This window comes from Setaria viridis, chromosome 3, assembly GCF_005286985.2.
Source record: "Setaria viridis chromosome 3, Setaria_viridis_v4.0, whole genome shotgun sequence".
NCBI classification, from domain to species: domain Eukaryota; kingdom Viridiplantae; phylum Streptophyta; class Magnoliopsida; order Poales; family Poaceae; genus Setaria; species Setaria viridis.
In genome coordinates this window covers 5,814,463-5,829,923 of record NC_048265.2, presented here as the reverse complement: position 1 = coordinate 5,829,923, position 15,461 = coordinate 5,814,463, and the positions used below count along the sequence as shown (strand labels likewise).

Genomic DNA, 15,461 nt, shown 5'->3' with positions numbered 1-15,461 from the left:
AGAGTTACTACTAGTGACTAACTTAGGATGCCGCAGGCTATCTTTTTACAAGTTCTAAAGTTGTCTAGAAGAGAAAACATTAGATACAAGCTACATAATAAATGACACATAAAGACATCAACCTTTTTTTTTTTAATCTCATGCCTACATGACAACAGACGGGTTCAAGAGAAGAGATGGCCACCTTTCTTGTCATTATCATACATGAATACCCAACGACTTAGAACGGGGTCAGTCATTTTTTCTTCTTTTTTTTTATGTCATGCCTACATGATAAGACGGCCTCAAGAGATTCCCAGCTTGCCTGTCATTGTATATATATTCATATCCTAAAGACTTAGAAGGGGTTAGTCATTTTTTCTTCTTAAAACAAAGGCTGCTTGTGATGACCAAGAGCACTTAGTCTTTTCTTACTTTAATAACTACGTGGTAACAATGATAAGGCATCAATCCCTAAAGAGATGACTTCCATTCCATCAAACAATACACCTCAGAATATTTGCAAGTTCGGAGGTCATGTGGATCATGGATGCATGTGAACTATTTAATGTCTAGTTATTGGATCTCTGACGGCATAATAAATGAACAATACAGTCATGCATAACGTATATAGGCTGACGTCATAGGATTGCAAAAAAGTTGACTTAGAGCTGGTGTCTATGACATTAACATGGCGAGACGGATCAACATCTACAATAATATCCATCTACATAAAAAGACAAACGCATAAATTTTCTTTCGAAAGGGAGCGGATTTATATTAAGTGACGAACAATACTAAAACGCATAATAATATGATGAAGAAATCATGGGGAGGGCCGAGGGATACAAGTGTTTTCTTTTAATTTTATAAACGAACTGAACCACAATACGTTATACATCACCTCAGAACTCTGAAGAAATGCTTGTTCGATCTCTGATGAGCACCTCAAAAGTTAAATACTAATGAGTAATAATCAGAATTAATTATATCATGAATGAACTACTGAGTCCTGTAATCATCTTTGGCTACACACGAGCGTTAAGCATTGACGATGCTCATCAAGCTAAGAGGCCTTGCTGGCCGATCAGGCTATAAATCTGGCATCTCGGCGCGGTTCATCTGAGCAAACGACCGACACAAAGTTAACCCGAGGCAGTAACCGGCGTCATCGAATCCTTTCTTTCCAGCCATGGCAGCAATTGCCGAGAGTCGCGGTAGCATCGCCTTCTTCACGACCTACAGGCCGCCGGTACCGTTGGACATCTTCTCGTGCCCCGCCGATCCGCAGCTCTCGTCGGCGCACAGCGAGGTGCTCCTCACCGACGGCGAGTCCTACAACCAGAACTGCCGCCCCATCCCCGCCGCAGCGCTCAGCGAGCTCCTCACGTTCCTGGCCAGGAACCCCGAGGCGGCATCCAGGTGCGGCGCCACGCCGGAGGACGCGGCCGCCGGCCGCGTCACCGGCCTGGTGTTCGTCTCCGAGCGGGACGACGGCCTCGAGACCCTGCACGTGGCCCTGCGCTTCAACGGCGCCGGCGGCGGTGGCGGCTGCGGCAGGGCGCCGGGGAAGGTGGCGGTGCTGCGCCTGGCCGACATCTACGGCGCCGGCACCTTCGGCGGCGCGCGCATGGAGGACAGCGGCTGCATAGCTGGAGGCTTCGAGGAGGGCGGCCGCGCCGTCGGCCACTCGCTCGTCTACGTCTCCACCAAGGAGCCGGTGAGAGCGCGGCGCACCCCGTGGACCGTCGTGTACAAGACCAACCTCGCCGACGGCAGGACCGAGCGCCTCACTCCGCCAGGTACGCCGTCGGCGTCAGCTCTCCGGCCGTCCATCGGCCATGGATTTGAGCAACATGTGAGATGAGCGCTGCTGTCCCCTGCAGATCAGTACGACCTGAGCCCGGCCGTGTCGCCGTCGGGGAAGAAGGTTGCGGTAGCGAACTTCAAGTTCCACAGGTGGACCGGCGAGATCCAGCGCCTCAAGACCGACATCGTCGTCATGAACGTGGACAGGAAGGCGCAGGGCGGCCTGCGGCGCAAGGTCCTCATCCGGGACGGCGGCTGGCCCAGCTGGGGCAGCGACCGCGTCATCTTCTTCCACCGCGGCATCGAAGAGGTCCAGACGACCTGGGGCGTGTTCCGCTACGACATCGCCACCGGGGAGACCGTCCGGGTGACACCGGAGGACCTCGACGCCGTGACTCCGGCGGCCATCAGCGAGACCAGGGTGGCCGTGGCTACCATTCGGCAGAAAGCTGGGCAAAACGACGCTAGTCGCGTGGAGGCGCAATACCGCCACATCGAGATCTTCGACGTCGGCGTGCCAAACGAGCCGGCGCGCATCACCCACAAGATCCGGGCAGATGAAGACTACTACAACCCCTTCATACTCGACGGCGGTGCCCGCATCGGTTACCACCGCTGCCGAACCATCTGCAATCATGTTCAGGTTAGTGAACATGTTGAACATTTATGATATTAGCGAATGGCAAAATAAATGGTTAAAATTGAACTTGAAGTGTACAAGAGGGCTTACAATTCGAGAGCAGTAGGATAGGCAAGGGCCTTCAAATCTCTCAAAAGTGTGAATAACAATATATCTTTCTATGTTATATATTCATGTATAAATATATATTATTAAACAAAAGTATGATTCATTTGTCTTTGGAAATTTCTGCGCACATAGACACATATTATGGACTGGTGTAAACAATTGACCAGATTTATGCGCCCTTGAATGCAGGACGGATCTAATAATACTGTCTCAAAGAACTTCCACAAGATACAATCCCCGAAGTCGCACGAGGATGTGGGGCTATTCAGGGTGTCTGGTGTGTTTCCTACTATCTCCAAGGATGGCTCAAAGCTCGCCTTCGTTGACAATAGTTTCAAATCCGTTTGGCTCGCTGATGGTCCAAACTTGCACAAAGTCCACGAGGTATGGAATCCAAATAATATCAAATTCCAAGACAAAATAAAATTTTATCCTAGACTAAAAAATATTTCTTAAAACTGTAATTGTTCTTAAAAAAGCTAATTTGCAGAGAAGGAGTTCGAATAGCATCTTTTCGATAGTGTGGAACCAAAAACCGGAAAAGGACACCTTGTACGTCTGCATAGGGCCATCCTTTGATGCTACCAAGACACTAGACATCTACGCCATCTCCAATGTTTCTGGGGCTCACAATCAACAGGTGGTGAATCGTCTCACCAAAGGAGATTTCAACAATGCTTTTCCCTCAAGCAACCCGGAAGGGACCAAGTTTGTGTTTCGATCAACGAGGGATGGAGGGGATAAGTATCACAAAAATCTGTACATCATGGAAGACTCCGACATGGGGGAGCATGGAGAAGGCACGGTGACACGTCTAACAAATGGTCCTTGGACTGACACCCACTGCAGCTGGTCACCTAGAGGGGACTGGATTGTCTTCTCCTCCTCCCGCGACAAGCCAGCCGGAGCCCCAGAGAAGGACATACTAGACCCAGGCTTCTTTGCCATCTTTCTAGTGAACGCTAATAATCCTGATGTGGTGGTGCGGGTGATGAAGAGCTCGGATACTATCGCGGGGCATGTCACCCACCCGATGTTCAGCCCGGACATGAGAAGCATCGTTGTCACCGCCGACCTTGCCGCGGTGTCCGCCGAGCCCATCTCAATGCCTCAGTTCCTGCACTCTGTTAGGCCTTACGGTGATGTCTTCTCTGTTAACCTTCGTGACACGGTCGACATTGCCAAGAACAAGGACATTGAGGAGTTCCACCGTATCACGCACAGCCGCTATGAGTATGCTACACCAGCATGGACTAAGTTTGCTACCGATGACCCTGATACCCAGTGGAGTCAGCTCATCACCAAGAGCAGCACAGGATTTGGGGCAGCATGCCCGCGTTAGGCGCACATATACTTTCATTGGCAAAGAGCGCCAGACTGGGCATGATTATGTTACCTTCATATCACCATACCAGGGACATGTTACCATGCTGTTATATACTAGTCGCTGCTTGTTTTTTTTCTCCTGTTATGCTTGCAATTGTTCTCATTTTCAGCTATGTAATCAGCCTTTTTGCTTGTAACGGTTTCATGTATTTGTCCTATTTGGATTTGAATAACCCTGGCAGCATAAATTCATCCACTATTTTTTCTTAGAGGCTGCACGATGTTTGTTGTTCCGTTATCTTGAATCTATCTATAACGTCTGTTTGAGTAGCTTGTCCCACTATTAGCATTCTTTGCACTACCATCGAGGCCATCATATTCACCAATGACCATAGACAATGTCGCTGTCAGATGCCATTTATGGGTTAAAGACATATGCTGATATATTTATGGGTTACTATTTTTGTACTGCCATTTGTATGCAATTTCATAGGGGCATTTTGGGCTTATTGTTTCTATAATATAATGGCAGTGATGTTTAACTTACTATTTATTTTTTCTCTAATGAACATAGTAAATTCCATTCGTTTGGGTCTTTGTATTTTAAAAAACGCCTTCAAATGAGAAATTTTAGGGTGCTTGAAAAAAATAAGAGCCATCCATCCGACGAAATTGAACGGTAAGAAGTACCAATTTGGTAGGACTAAGTACAAAAATAGTAAGAAATTACTATGATACCCTTTTAATTATATGTAAATCTATTTAGTTCTTTTTTACAAGAAGGATAAGAAAGGAAAGTACCCGCAAGTACCACTGGTACTTTAAAAGCATTGTAACAAAGCTCTTATTTGTATGGATCTTTGTGTTCTTTTTAGGCACTTCAAAATGCTGCTAAATGACGTACATTTTGTAATGAGATAAAAGAACATGCCAAGCACTCAATCATACGTCATTTCTCTTGTGTGCGATAAAGCCAAAAAAATCATGGAACTCCCACCATATGGAACTGTTTCCCGTTCCGAAGGACCATATATAATATAGCCATCCATGTTCATAATTGCTCAAAAGAGCCTGGATGGCAATTTGCACCCAAGACATGAGCAGTTAGACTCCACACAAATTTAGATATATAAAGAAAGTGATTCATTATTTGCACCTCAGTACAGAACGAACCTTCAATTGTGTTTTGAGGAAATCGACGTGGGGATGAGTGTCCCCAGCTGGAAGATTTACCCTAGATGCCGGCGAGCTGGAAATGGAGGGCACATGGGTATCACCATGCCAATTCGTTGTGATCAGTTTTTTTTTTTGTTAAATGGCATTTTGAAAAAAAAATAACCATCCGAAGATCGTAAAATTCAGAGGTACCCTAGCTTTAAATTATTTTCTAGGACACCTTAGATTCATGACTGCAAAGATGTGAGGACATTGACCTAAGAGGGAACTTGCCAGATTTCTCGCGAGCACATGAAGGACAATTTTTTGCTGGTCGATAAAGCCAAATTAAAGATGTAGTAGTATAATTTCCCAGACTTCTCAGGTACGTTTGTAGCCTGTGTCATTTTTAAAACCTCATTTTCGATAAACGATGTCCTGTGAAGTGAAGTGTCGGGAAGCAGCGAGCGGGTTGGCGGCGACCATGCACCCCACTTCGATAAACGTTTGTAAATGATGTTCGACGAGTGTTTTTGAGGTTCAGTTGAAGCAATTCTGTTTCTTCTTACAGTAAATTCCAATGATGTGGACTGATAAAACAAAAACAAGTTGTTGGCTTATTGGACACACTGTGTAGCGCGCTTATTGGACACGTACATGTGGCGGAATAAGAAGGAAAGGAAATTAAACGACGAGACGCGCGTGATCGCACAGGATAATTAAATCAGAGCGGGGTTGCTGGCTTGGCGCTTGGGGCGGTGACAATCCTCTCGATGGCCTGCAGCGCCTGGATGGCGTTGCGGAGGTAGTATGCGAGCTCTGTGGAGATGGCGGCGAGCGGGTTGGCGGCGACCTCCTGCTTGACGTCCTCGGCGGCGGTGGGCACCGGCGCGGTGGGGTTCTTCTCGTAGTTCTTGGCCTGCTCGCGGTAGGTGTCCATCCGCGGCGTGGCGAAGAGGCGCACGTCGTCCTCGCCGTCGCCGCCCCTGGCGGTGTAGCGCTGGCGACCGTGGCAGCTTTCGGAGGCAAGGGCGTAGGCCTTTCCCTTCTCGTTGTAGAGCTTCTCCGTCTCCATGTACTTGATCAGCTGCACGAGCTCGGCCCGGAGCGAGTTCACCAGCTTCTGCCCGTCCTCCAGGCGGTCGAGCACGATGTCCTCCAGCGCGTTCTGTGCGTCCACCAGCTTGTACCTTGCCTCCTCGAGCTTTCTGTCGTCCGCCAGCTCCCTCGCCTGCCTGATCGCCTCGGCGTGGTCCCGCCTGGCCATCTCGGCCTGCACCTGCCTCGCCTTGCTGCTCGCACCTGGGCCTTGGGATGGCGTCGAGGTGCGCCGGATCTGGATGTCCTGCGGGACCTGGGGATCCTTTGGCCTCCCCTGGGCGGTGAAGCTGTGCTGGGCTTCCGCTAGCGTCGCGTCGTACTCGTCGATCTCGACGTCGTTGCCGTCCTCGTCCTTCTTGGTCACGTCCTTGAGGTTAAGGGTGATGAGGACCTTGCGCCCTTCTCCGGCGAAGAGGGTGCCGAACTTGATGGTGATCGTGCCGGACGAGGGGCCTTCCGGGATCCTCGTGTAGTCGGTGCCGCGGGCCACCTCGATGGTCTCCACCTCCTCCTCGTCCGCCTTGGGGTTGGGTCTCAGGGTGAGCTCCACGTCCTGCGCCACCACGGTGAGGAGCCCGGCCAGCATCTGCGAGAAGGGAAGGCTCGCCTGGGAATCGTCCGGCACGGAGCTGAAGGTCCCGCCGGGGGATTTCCTGGCGATCTCGCTCATCAGGTGGTGGTTGGTGTCCTTGCCGAAGCCGAACGTGTAGATGGCGACGTGGCCGGGGTCGACGTCGACCTTCCCGCCGACGTCGTGCTCGCCGAGCTGCTGGTTTCCGTCGGACATGAGGAAGATGTTGGCGGTGCGGGCCTTGGTGTGGACGCGGCCGGCGATGATGTCCAGACCGGTCTGGAGGCCGGCCTGGATGTTGGTCCAGCCGCCGGCCTGGAGGCCGTCGACGAGGGCCTTGAGGTCGTTCTGGGCGGCCGGGGTCATGGAGCGCAGCGGGGTGCGCAGCATCACGTTGGTGGAGAAGGTGACGATGGAGAGGCGGTCCACGGGGGTGAGCTTCATGATCATGAACTTCATGGCGTTCTGCAGGCTCTTGATCTTGGTGTTGCGCATGCTGCCGCTCACGTCGAGCACGGCCACAAGGTCCAGCCCCTCCCTCACCGTGGTGGAGGATGTCGCGTTGATCTCCACCTCCGCGGTCACCGTGTCCGCCGTCAGCGCCGCGTCGTCCTTGAAGTACTTGGCCGGCTTGATCGTCACCAGGCCCTTGGTGCTCCCTGTACACAGCCATGGAAATGGAAATCGATCAAACTATAATCACATAGCCACCATCGATGGATTACTCTGATCACTCTTAATTCTTTCGTTCTTGCATAGAAAGAATTACGGGAATGATGGGCGGCTACTGTACCAATGTTGGAACTGGGAGGCTTCTCGTCATCGCTGAAGGCCATTACTCAGCTTGCAGCTGGCTGCTACGCAAGCAAGGAGGGAGGAAGGGAGCTAGAACAAGTTTGTAATTAAAGCAGAGAGCGCACACCTTGTATCTGAGTCAGATGGATGTGTCCTCCCTGTATATATACACATTGGTCAGTGCTATAGAAGCAAATGCCCATCTTGCAGTTTGGATGACTTGTTATACTCGCAACGCAATATTTTTCCAAGAACCTTTAGAAAATGGACCCGGAAGACTCGGCAAAGCTCAAACAATGACTTGACTAGAAAGGCTAATAAGTAGCCATTCTCACCCCTCCTTAGTTTTTCTCAGAGGCTCCTGTTTTGACGTATCAAGATGGCTACTATGATTGCTTGATTCTAACGCACCCCCTTAGTTTATCTGTTATGATTGCAGCTGGCCACCGAAATTAGGGGGTGTTTGGAGAGGGGGTGCTAAACTTTAGCACTCACTTTTTAGCACCTTTTAGCATTTGGGCTCCCAAACAGGGATGCTAAAAGGGATGTGCTAAAGTTTAGCACCCCCATTTTCTTTAGCACACCCAAGGGGTGTTAAAAGGTGCTAATGTGTGCTAAAGTGGTCCCCAGCCTATTTTTTCCCCTGCTGCCCCCCTCTCTCCTCTCCTCTCTCTCCTCCCCGCCACCTGCCTCTTCGGCCTGCCTCTGCCGGCTGTGCCTCTGCCGCTCGCCCCCGCTGCCTCCGCCGGCCCTGCCTCCACCGCCCGGCCCCGCCGCCCCCGCCGGCGTGCCACGCCGCCTCCGCCGGCCCCGCCTCCTTCGCTCGGCCCGCTGCCTCCGCTGGCGTGCCACGCCGCCTCTGCCACACCTCCGCCGCCGCCACTGCCCGTCGCTGCCGCAGGTGGTCGCCCGCCGGGGAGACCCGCGCCGCCACCACCTCACGAGCAGCCGCTAGCTCGGGATTCGACCGGCGCCGCCGCCGCCGCGATCAGCCGCCTGCCGGGGAGCCCGACCCCACGCCGTCCTTGTGCCAGATCTATGATGTGAGAGAAGGGGGAGGAGGAGGTGGAGGTCCTTGCCGCCGCCGTCCTTGCTGCCGCCAGGCTTCGCTCGGGCGGCGGCGAAGCGGGGTAGAGGGTAGGGCGCAGCCGGTGGCGGCGCAGGATGGAGTGCCGCCGTGCCCCTTAACCACGGAGGGGCGCGTGGCCAACGGGCTGCCGCAGAGGCGGGGTCGTGGCCGTTGCGCGCGGAGGAGGTGCGCAGCTGCCGGTCACCTGGCCAGCAGGAGGGAGGCGAAGGGGTCATGAAGACAGGGCCGTCGCGGCCTGTCCGCCAGCTCGCAGGAGAAAGAAGGAGGTCCGCTGATCTTGGGGAGAGAGAAGAAGAGAGAGGAAGGAAGGAAGGAAGTGGGGGTATAATTGTCATTTGCCATCAAAGGTGCTAAAGTTTAGCACACTATCCAAACAACCCAAGGTGCTAAACTTTAGTACTCCATTTGAGGGTGCTAAACTTTAGCACTGTGCTAAAGTTTAGCACAAGGTTCCCAAACAGGACCTTAGTTGATCAAGAAAATGATGTCAACATGTAACTAATTTCCCGTTAATGCTGGCATCAACGATAGGAAAACAAAGCAAAGTTTCATGTTCATGTTTCCAAGAGTGCCACATAAGCTCATAGATGAAATACCTTACACAATGGATTGTTTCATCTTTTGTTGTTTCCAAGATTACATGCAAGACACAAGCATTTTGAAAACTGTGTACACATAGTTTCATCCCATGAAATTAATTTTTTCTCTCACCTCATAAATAAAGTGCCATATCATCACAATTGTCTACATGACACCTCATTTATTGCCCATGCAACTGCCATTGAGAATAGCCTAATTACTACCTAGCTAGAACTAGTTTTTTTTCTTAATTACTCTCTCCAGTCACAAATATGTGAAGTTTTTAGAGGAGATATAAATGTTTGATTATCAGCAAATTTAAAATTGTCTAGTTATGAAACATGGACTATGTATGCGTAAATTTGTATTTAAAGTACTATCACAATATAATGCATTTTTTAGATTTTGTAAACATATGTAGTTTGCATTGGAGGACTCAGCCATGTCAAAACCCACAAATATGAACGCCTAATCACGTACCCTCCATATGTGTCTGCTGGTGTACTGGTGCAAAATATTATTGCTATATGTTGACAAAGCGTCACTATTTGTATGACTAAACAAAGTACGTACAATGGCTTAGCAAGGACTTGCATCAAGTCGTTGCTATGAGAAGGCATCCACCCGGCAGATGTGAACTCTGTCAAACAAAGCGAGTCTATTGCTCACATGGATGCATCCGCGTGAACTACCATTTAATGCCGGGCTTGATTGATCGCATCATAGTACGAACTAATTTGATCAACATAAAAACGACGACCTAGAAAGAATAGGTCGTGCATGACATACATAGGATGCGGTCATGCAAATGACAGAGAAATGATGAGGTCACATAATTCTAGATAAGTTAAGTAGTAATAAATCTATCTATCTAAGCGAAAAATATTATACTGAAAAGATGATCAATAAGCTACAATCCATAATAGATTTTTTCCCCTTAAATATATCACCTAAGCCAAAAATATTCAATGAAAAGATGGAATCTGTTTTCCTAAATACTGCAATATAAGGAAAATTCGTCCACTAATACAATGATTTCGAAGCACCGGACACATGCACATGATGTTCTTAACTAGAAAACGTAGCACAAAAGAGAGAAAACAAAGTCTGCTGGCAATGACGTTGAGTTAGTTACTTAGACTAATGGCTACAGAATAATCGTAGATATTTGATATTAGGCTAATTCCAGTGGGAGTTTCATAGAGGTTTCATGCACCTTAAATACGGTGACACATCAGCATATGTGATGACATGGCATGGTAGTTATGAAGTGAGAGAGGGAAGGAGTTTCATCAGGATGAAACTGTGTATACACTGTTTCCAAGACTATGAAACCTATTGAAACTTGCATTGAGGGCTATAGAGTTTCATTTCATCTAACCATATCCAATCACATGCCTCACAATTAAATGTTATGAGCATCCTATGAAATCGTGAAATGAAATTGTGCACTGGGACTTCCTGTTTCATTCATGAGAATACACCTCATGAGATGATGTGGCATCTTTGGAAATAGTGCAATGAAACCTTGCACTGGGACTAGCCTTAGAAGGCATCAATCCCTAAGACTAAGACGTGGATTCAATCAAACAATACATGTTCAATGGTAACATGCATGCATCAGTATACCATTTAATCTCGGTTGATCACGTCACAGGATAAGGCATTATTTGACTAAGACTGCATACAGAACTGGATCTAGAAAAAAAACATGGTATGGACACATGATGCTGCCACGTGAATTCAAAAAATTAATTAGTAAATAAATCTCTCTAAGACAATTTTAGCTAGGTCCCTTCACTGATGGAAAAGTGAGCATTAATCCCGGTTGGGAGAATCATATCTCTCGAATATCCAACCAGGACTAATCTTTCAAGAATAAAGGTCCCCATCTTTACTCCCGGGTCACTCACCCAGGACTAAAGATCCTCTTTAGTATTACCAACCGGGACTAAAGACCTTTTCTCTTTTTACCATGCATTCTTTTCCATATTCATGCTAATTGTTGCTTCACTTACACATACACGTATACATCCTTAGCGTACACTACTTACACGTATATGCTCGTAGTGTATGCATGTCGTATATATATTTCATGATAGTATATGCATAATATTACTAATATTAATACAATTACTATATATACAATAATTTGTTCTCGTAATTCTTGGGAGGATACAATTACTATATATACAATAATTTGTCCTCGTAATTCTTAGGATCCTCCCATCGTAGTATTGCTCGGTTCGGCTACTAAATGTCCATCGTAATAAAATTCTCCTTTGGGATTTATCACCTCGTCCACCAGAAATCCTATGAGTGCTTCTTGGATTGCCAAAAGCCTTTCCTTCTCCAAGAGTTCTTCGCGAGTCCGCCACATCTGTAATTTGGAAATATGTGAATGTTACACCAACAATTAAATAAAAGGAGTTAGAGAATGATTAATAATTAATAGGTTTATTTTATGTAAAGTTATATTGTCCGTTAGTACCTTGTCCCTCACGAAATGGTGTATGTGCTCACAGACGTAGTATCCACATAAATTATTTCCTTATTCCTGTCTGAAGCACTGTAGTGGAAAAAAAATAAGTTATGAAATATTCATGTTATAGAATGTACAAAATATGCAAACTTCATACATACCGGAAAAGTTGTATTGAATGCAAGTTTTTCTTTGGAATCACCACAGTTACAGAATCGTTTCCATGCACTGTGAATTAAAATAATGAATGATACAGTGTTAGGTGAAATTTAGGAATAAACTTTCTCATAGAGATAAAGGTCCAGAATTATTGCAAGTTAAGCATGTCTTGAATGCCTTGGTACTCATCCTTTGGTTTCCTCAACGAATCAAACACAATAACATTGCTTTTATCAATCATAATTATAAGGAGAATCCAGTGGAAACAGCATACATAAATGTTCATATTAGAACTAGCTAACATTAATTAGGTAAGGAAAGGAAAACAAAAATAGATTGTAGCCACACTTACTTAAAGTTGTAAAGGAAGTAGTATGTATTGCTTGTAATTCTGTTGCTCCAAGAATTTATATATTCGGTCTAATGTATCCTTTGGGTGATCCTGTATCTGCTGTTGGTTAAGAAGCGTTGGGTCCATGAAGCCAACATTGAAGTACGATTCTCGGCGGCACCTCTAAATTTGCATCCTACATAAAATGAAAGATAAAGTTAGTGGGGTGACACACACATAAAATAATGATCTAAGCAAAAATTGACATCTAATAAACACACACTTACAAAACCCAGGTGCCGATAAGAGAGACATCAAGGGTATCTTGATGGTACACTTCATAAATATCCTTGAATTTCAACCACAACAGTTTCTCACCTTCACCGAAAAATCAATCAGTTTAACAAGAAAAGCGAACATGATCCTATCATTGGCCGACTGCTCCATGTACCACTGATGGAATTCATACATCTTAGTTGTGAGCTTCTGTACCAATTCAGGCTTGACTAGAGGCTTGCCTAACTCAAAGGGCCATTTGGGTACAGTCTTTTCTGGAGGTGCCAGTTCGGCTTGCCCTAGAACTTCAGAAACGAGGGACCTGTCTCTTCCATAAACCGAATGACCTTGATTTGTTGTTCTAAATGCAAAGCTGCTATAGCTTGAGCATCTTTATCTGCTAGCTGATTTTGCTCCCCGAGCTGGGGGATAGTACGACTGTACGACAACTCTCCTCAATTTTCTTCTACTAATACTTAAATAACGAGCGATCGTAGTTTGATAGTAGTTTCACCTTAGTTTCTTTTTGCATGCCAATAAAAAACTTTATTTTTTCTAGATCTACTGGCTTTGGCTCCAGCTTCTTTGCTTTTCTTTTTTTCAGCGCATGCTTTGAAGAACTCCCTCACCTATGCTTGTGATACTACCTCGTATTCCTTAGGAGTCATATTGCTTGCTAGCTTCTTAATAAGTTCAGACTTCTTTTGTTTCTTCCTCGATTCCTTCACCTTTGGCTGCCATGGCTTGGAAGGCAGTGGTCGCGACTTCTTGAGAGGTGATGCAGGTGGTTCCTTGCTCGTACCAGACTTTAGTCCTAGCGATGCAGAAGGTGATCGAGGAGGATTGTTTTGGTCATCGTCGCTCCCGCCTGCAGGATTTGATGGTGCTAGATGGTGATCGAGCAGGATGCGACGGTCCCGGTGGTGACGACGGTCCTGGAGGTGGATGTGCTGGAGATGTAGTCTTGAGTTCTGAGGAGATGGTGGCTGTCGGGGATCTATGGGAGGAAATGATGCCTCCTGACCAGGGATGATGATGTAACGTTTGCATCATAGAATGATACTGTGAAGTGCATCTCCTAATGTCCTTTCCCCATCACCTCCCGGGAGGCCGAGCTCTAGGCTTTCATATTTACTATCACAAATCTGTTCCACCCCACTGGTGGAGTAGCCGGGTGGAATCGCCATGCCATGGCTTGTCTATCCTGGTAGGATTGGTAAAGCACTTCCGTACGCCACCTATACATATAGGAGAAATAAAGAAGTTATTAAACTCCCAAGGCGTGGATCAATTGAGATAATTGTATATATTATATATATGTATACCTTAATAGTGAGGTTGCCAAATAGTCTGTATAGCTCACATGAAGTGCGCTGAGTGATGTCATCCACAGGGTACCATTGGTTGTCCTGCTCATCATTCTCTCTATCAGGCTTGAACTTTCCCGCTTTAGAATTTTCAATGTTTTTTATAAGCCTAAGGGCCTTCTCATGTATTGTTTCGTTGAAAATAAGTGTCCCATCCTCAGGGCTAACAGTGCCTCCGTGAGCGTAATACCAATTCTTCGATCGATCGGGCTAGTCAATAGTCGCTGGTATGATACCTCGATCGATTAGGTCTTGTTCCATCGTTCTCCATCTGGGAATTGCACTCTTGTATCTACCTTGCCCTAGACGATGATGGTACTCCTTCTGGGCATTGCCTGAGTTGACACGAATCTTGTTCGTACTATCTTCACTCCTCTTGTATTCCATAAATGAGTTCCAGTGATCTCTTAACTTTGGCCAGTCATTAAAATCTGGAGTTCGGCCCTTCTTGATATAGTTGGTATCCAGATTCTTCTTGAAGGTCTGCAATTGGGTTGCCATCTTCTTGAGCATCTAGTCTTTCACAACTTTTTCATCAACGCCATCAGGAAGTGTGCAGTGTTTGTTGACATTTGCCCACAACATATTTTTCTGTGTCTGCGGGAGCACGTATGGATCATCTTTTTTATTGGACTTCCATTCTCGAATGCTAATGGGCACATTATCCCTTACAACATCCCCACATTGACTCACGAACTTTCTAGCAACTTTTTCGGGAGCAATTGGCTGGCCCTCTTCTATCACTTTGGTGATGTGAAGCCTTTCCTCCATTATCTTTGTACGACCTCATGGCTTCTTTCGCTTCATCGATCCAAAGGGCTAAAAGTTCAAGATTCGTTAATTAGTATATAGTAATGATGAATATGAAGTTATTCATGGGGTAAAATAATAAAAATGATATATACCTCGCCAGAACCTTCTATCAGTGCAATGTCTTGTTCCGCATTGTCATCAATGCCGTGCTCATGCTCATCATTGCCATCACCGGACATGTTGAGGAACATGTCCGCCTGGCTACCCTCATCCTCGGTGTAGGTTCTTGGAACGTTTGAGCCACTACCACCAACAATAATCTGCTCCATTATATACCTTTCATCCTCTTCGTCTCCCATATCTACTAATAATAACATTAGTTATACACACATGTAATCATAGATACATTAAATTAAAAATTGTATCAAGTAGTACAATAATTATATATACATGAAATCATAGAACAACCATCAAATAAATAAAACTTATACAAAACTTATCCTAACTGCTCGTATAATAAATCAACTCTTGGCTAGTAGGAAAAGAAAAATAACAATCTAGTAAACAAACACATGATTGAAAATATACACTTGTACAATTTATTACATGACATTATAAATATGTATACATCGAATAATATATAAAATAAAACTTGTACAATTTATTACATGAAACTTACATGAAATTCAACATTAAAAAACTCGTACAATTTATTACAAGAAACTTACATGAAATAATTTACATGAAAGAAATACACATGAAACCATACATTATACTAATTTTCCATAAGTTCCTATGCATTTATACTAATTTTCTATAATTTCCAGTTGCATTTATACTAATTTTTAAGCATTTCCACTCATCTACTAAATTATACTAATTTCTAATAAATTATACTAATTTCTACTAAATTATACTAAAATATACTACTTTCTACTAA

The 15,461-nt window shown here is 46.0% G+C and overlaps 2 protein-coding genes across 2 annotated transcripts; one reads left to right on the top strand and one right to left on the bottom strand.

The window, feature by feature from the left end:
- The first annotated feature begins 1,098 nt into the window (after positions 1–1,098).
- LOC117848974 (uncharacterized) lies at positions 1,099–4,131 on the top strand. Its single transcript, XM_034730589.2, has 4 exons — positions 1,099–1,781; positions 1,866–2,431; positions 2,726–2,920; positions 3,027–4,131. The coding sequence occupies exons 1-4, from the start codon at positions 1,172–1,174 to the stop codon at positions 3,876–3,878; spliced, it is 2,223 nt and encodes a 740-aa protein (XP_034586480.1). The 5' UTR covers positions 1,099–1,171; the 3' UTR covers positions 3,879–4,131.
- A 1,482-nt stretch (positions 4,132–5,613) lies between these two features.
- LOC117847818 (uncharacterized) lies at positions 5,614–7,662 on the bottom strand. Its single transcript, XM_034729103.2, has 2 exons — positions 7,483–7,662; positions 5,614–7,348 (listed from the first exon to the last, which is right to left on the bottom strand). The coding sequence occupies exons 1-2, from the start codon at positions 7,523–7,525 to the stop codon at positions 5,742–5,744; spliced, it is 1,650 nt and encodes a 549-aa protein (XP_034584994.1). The 5' UTR covers positions 7,526–7,662; the 3' UTR covers positions 5,614–5,741.
- Between the last annotated feature and the right edge of the window lie 7,799 nt (positions 7,663–15,461).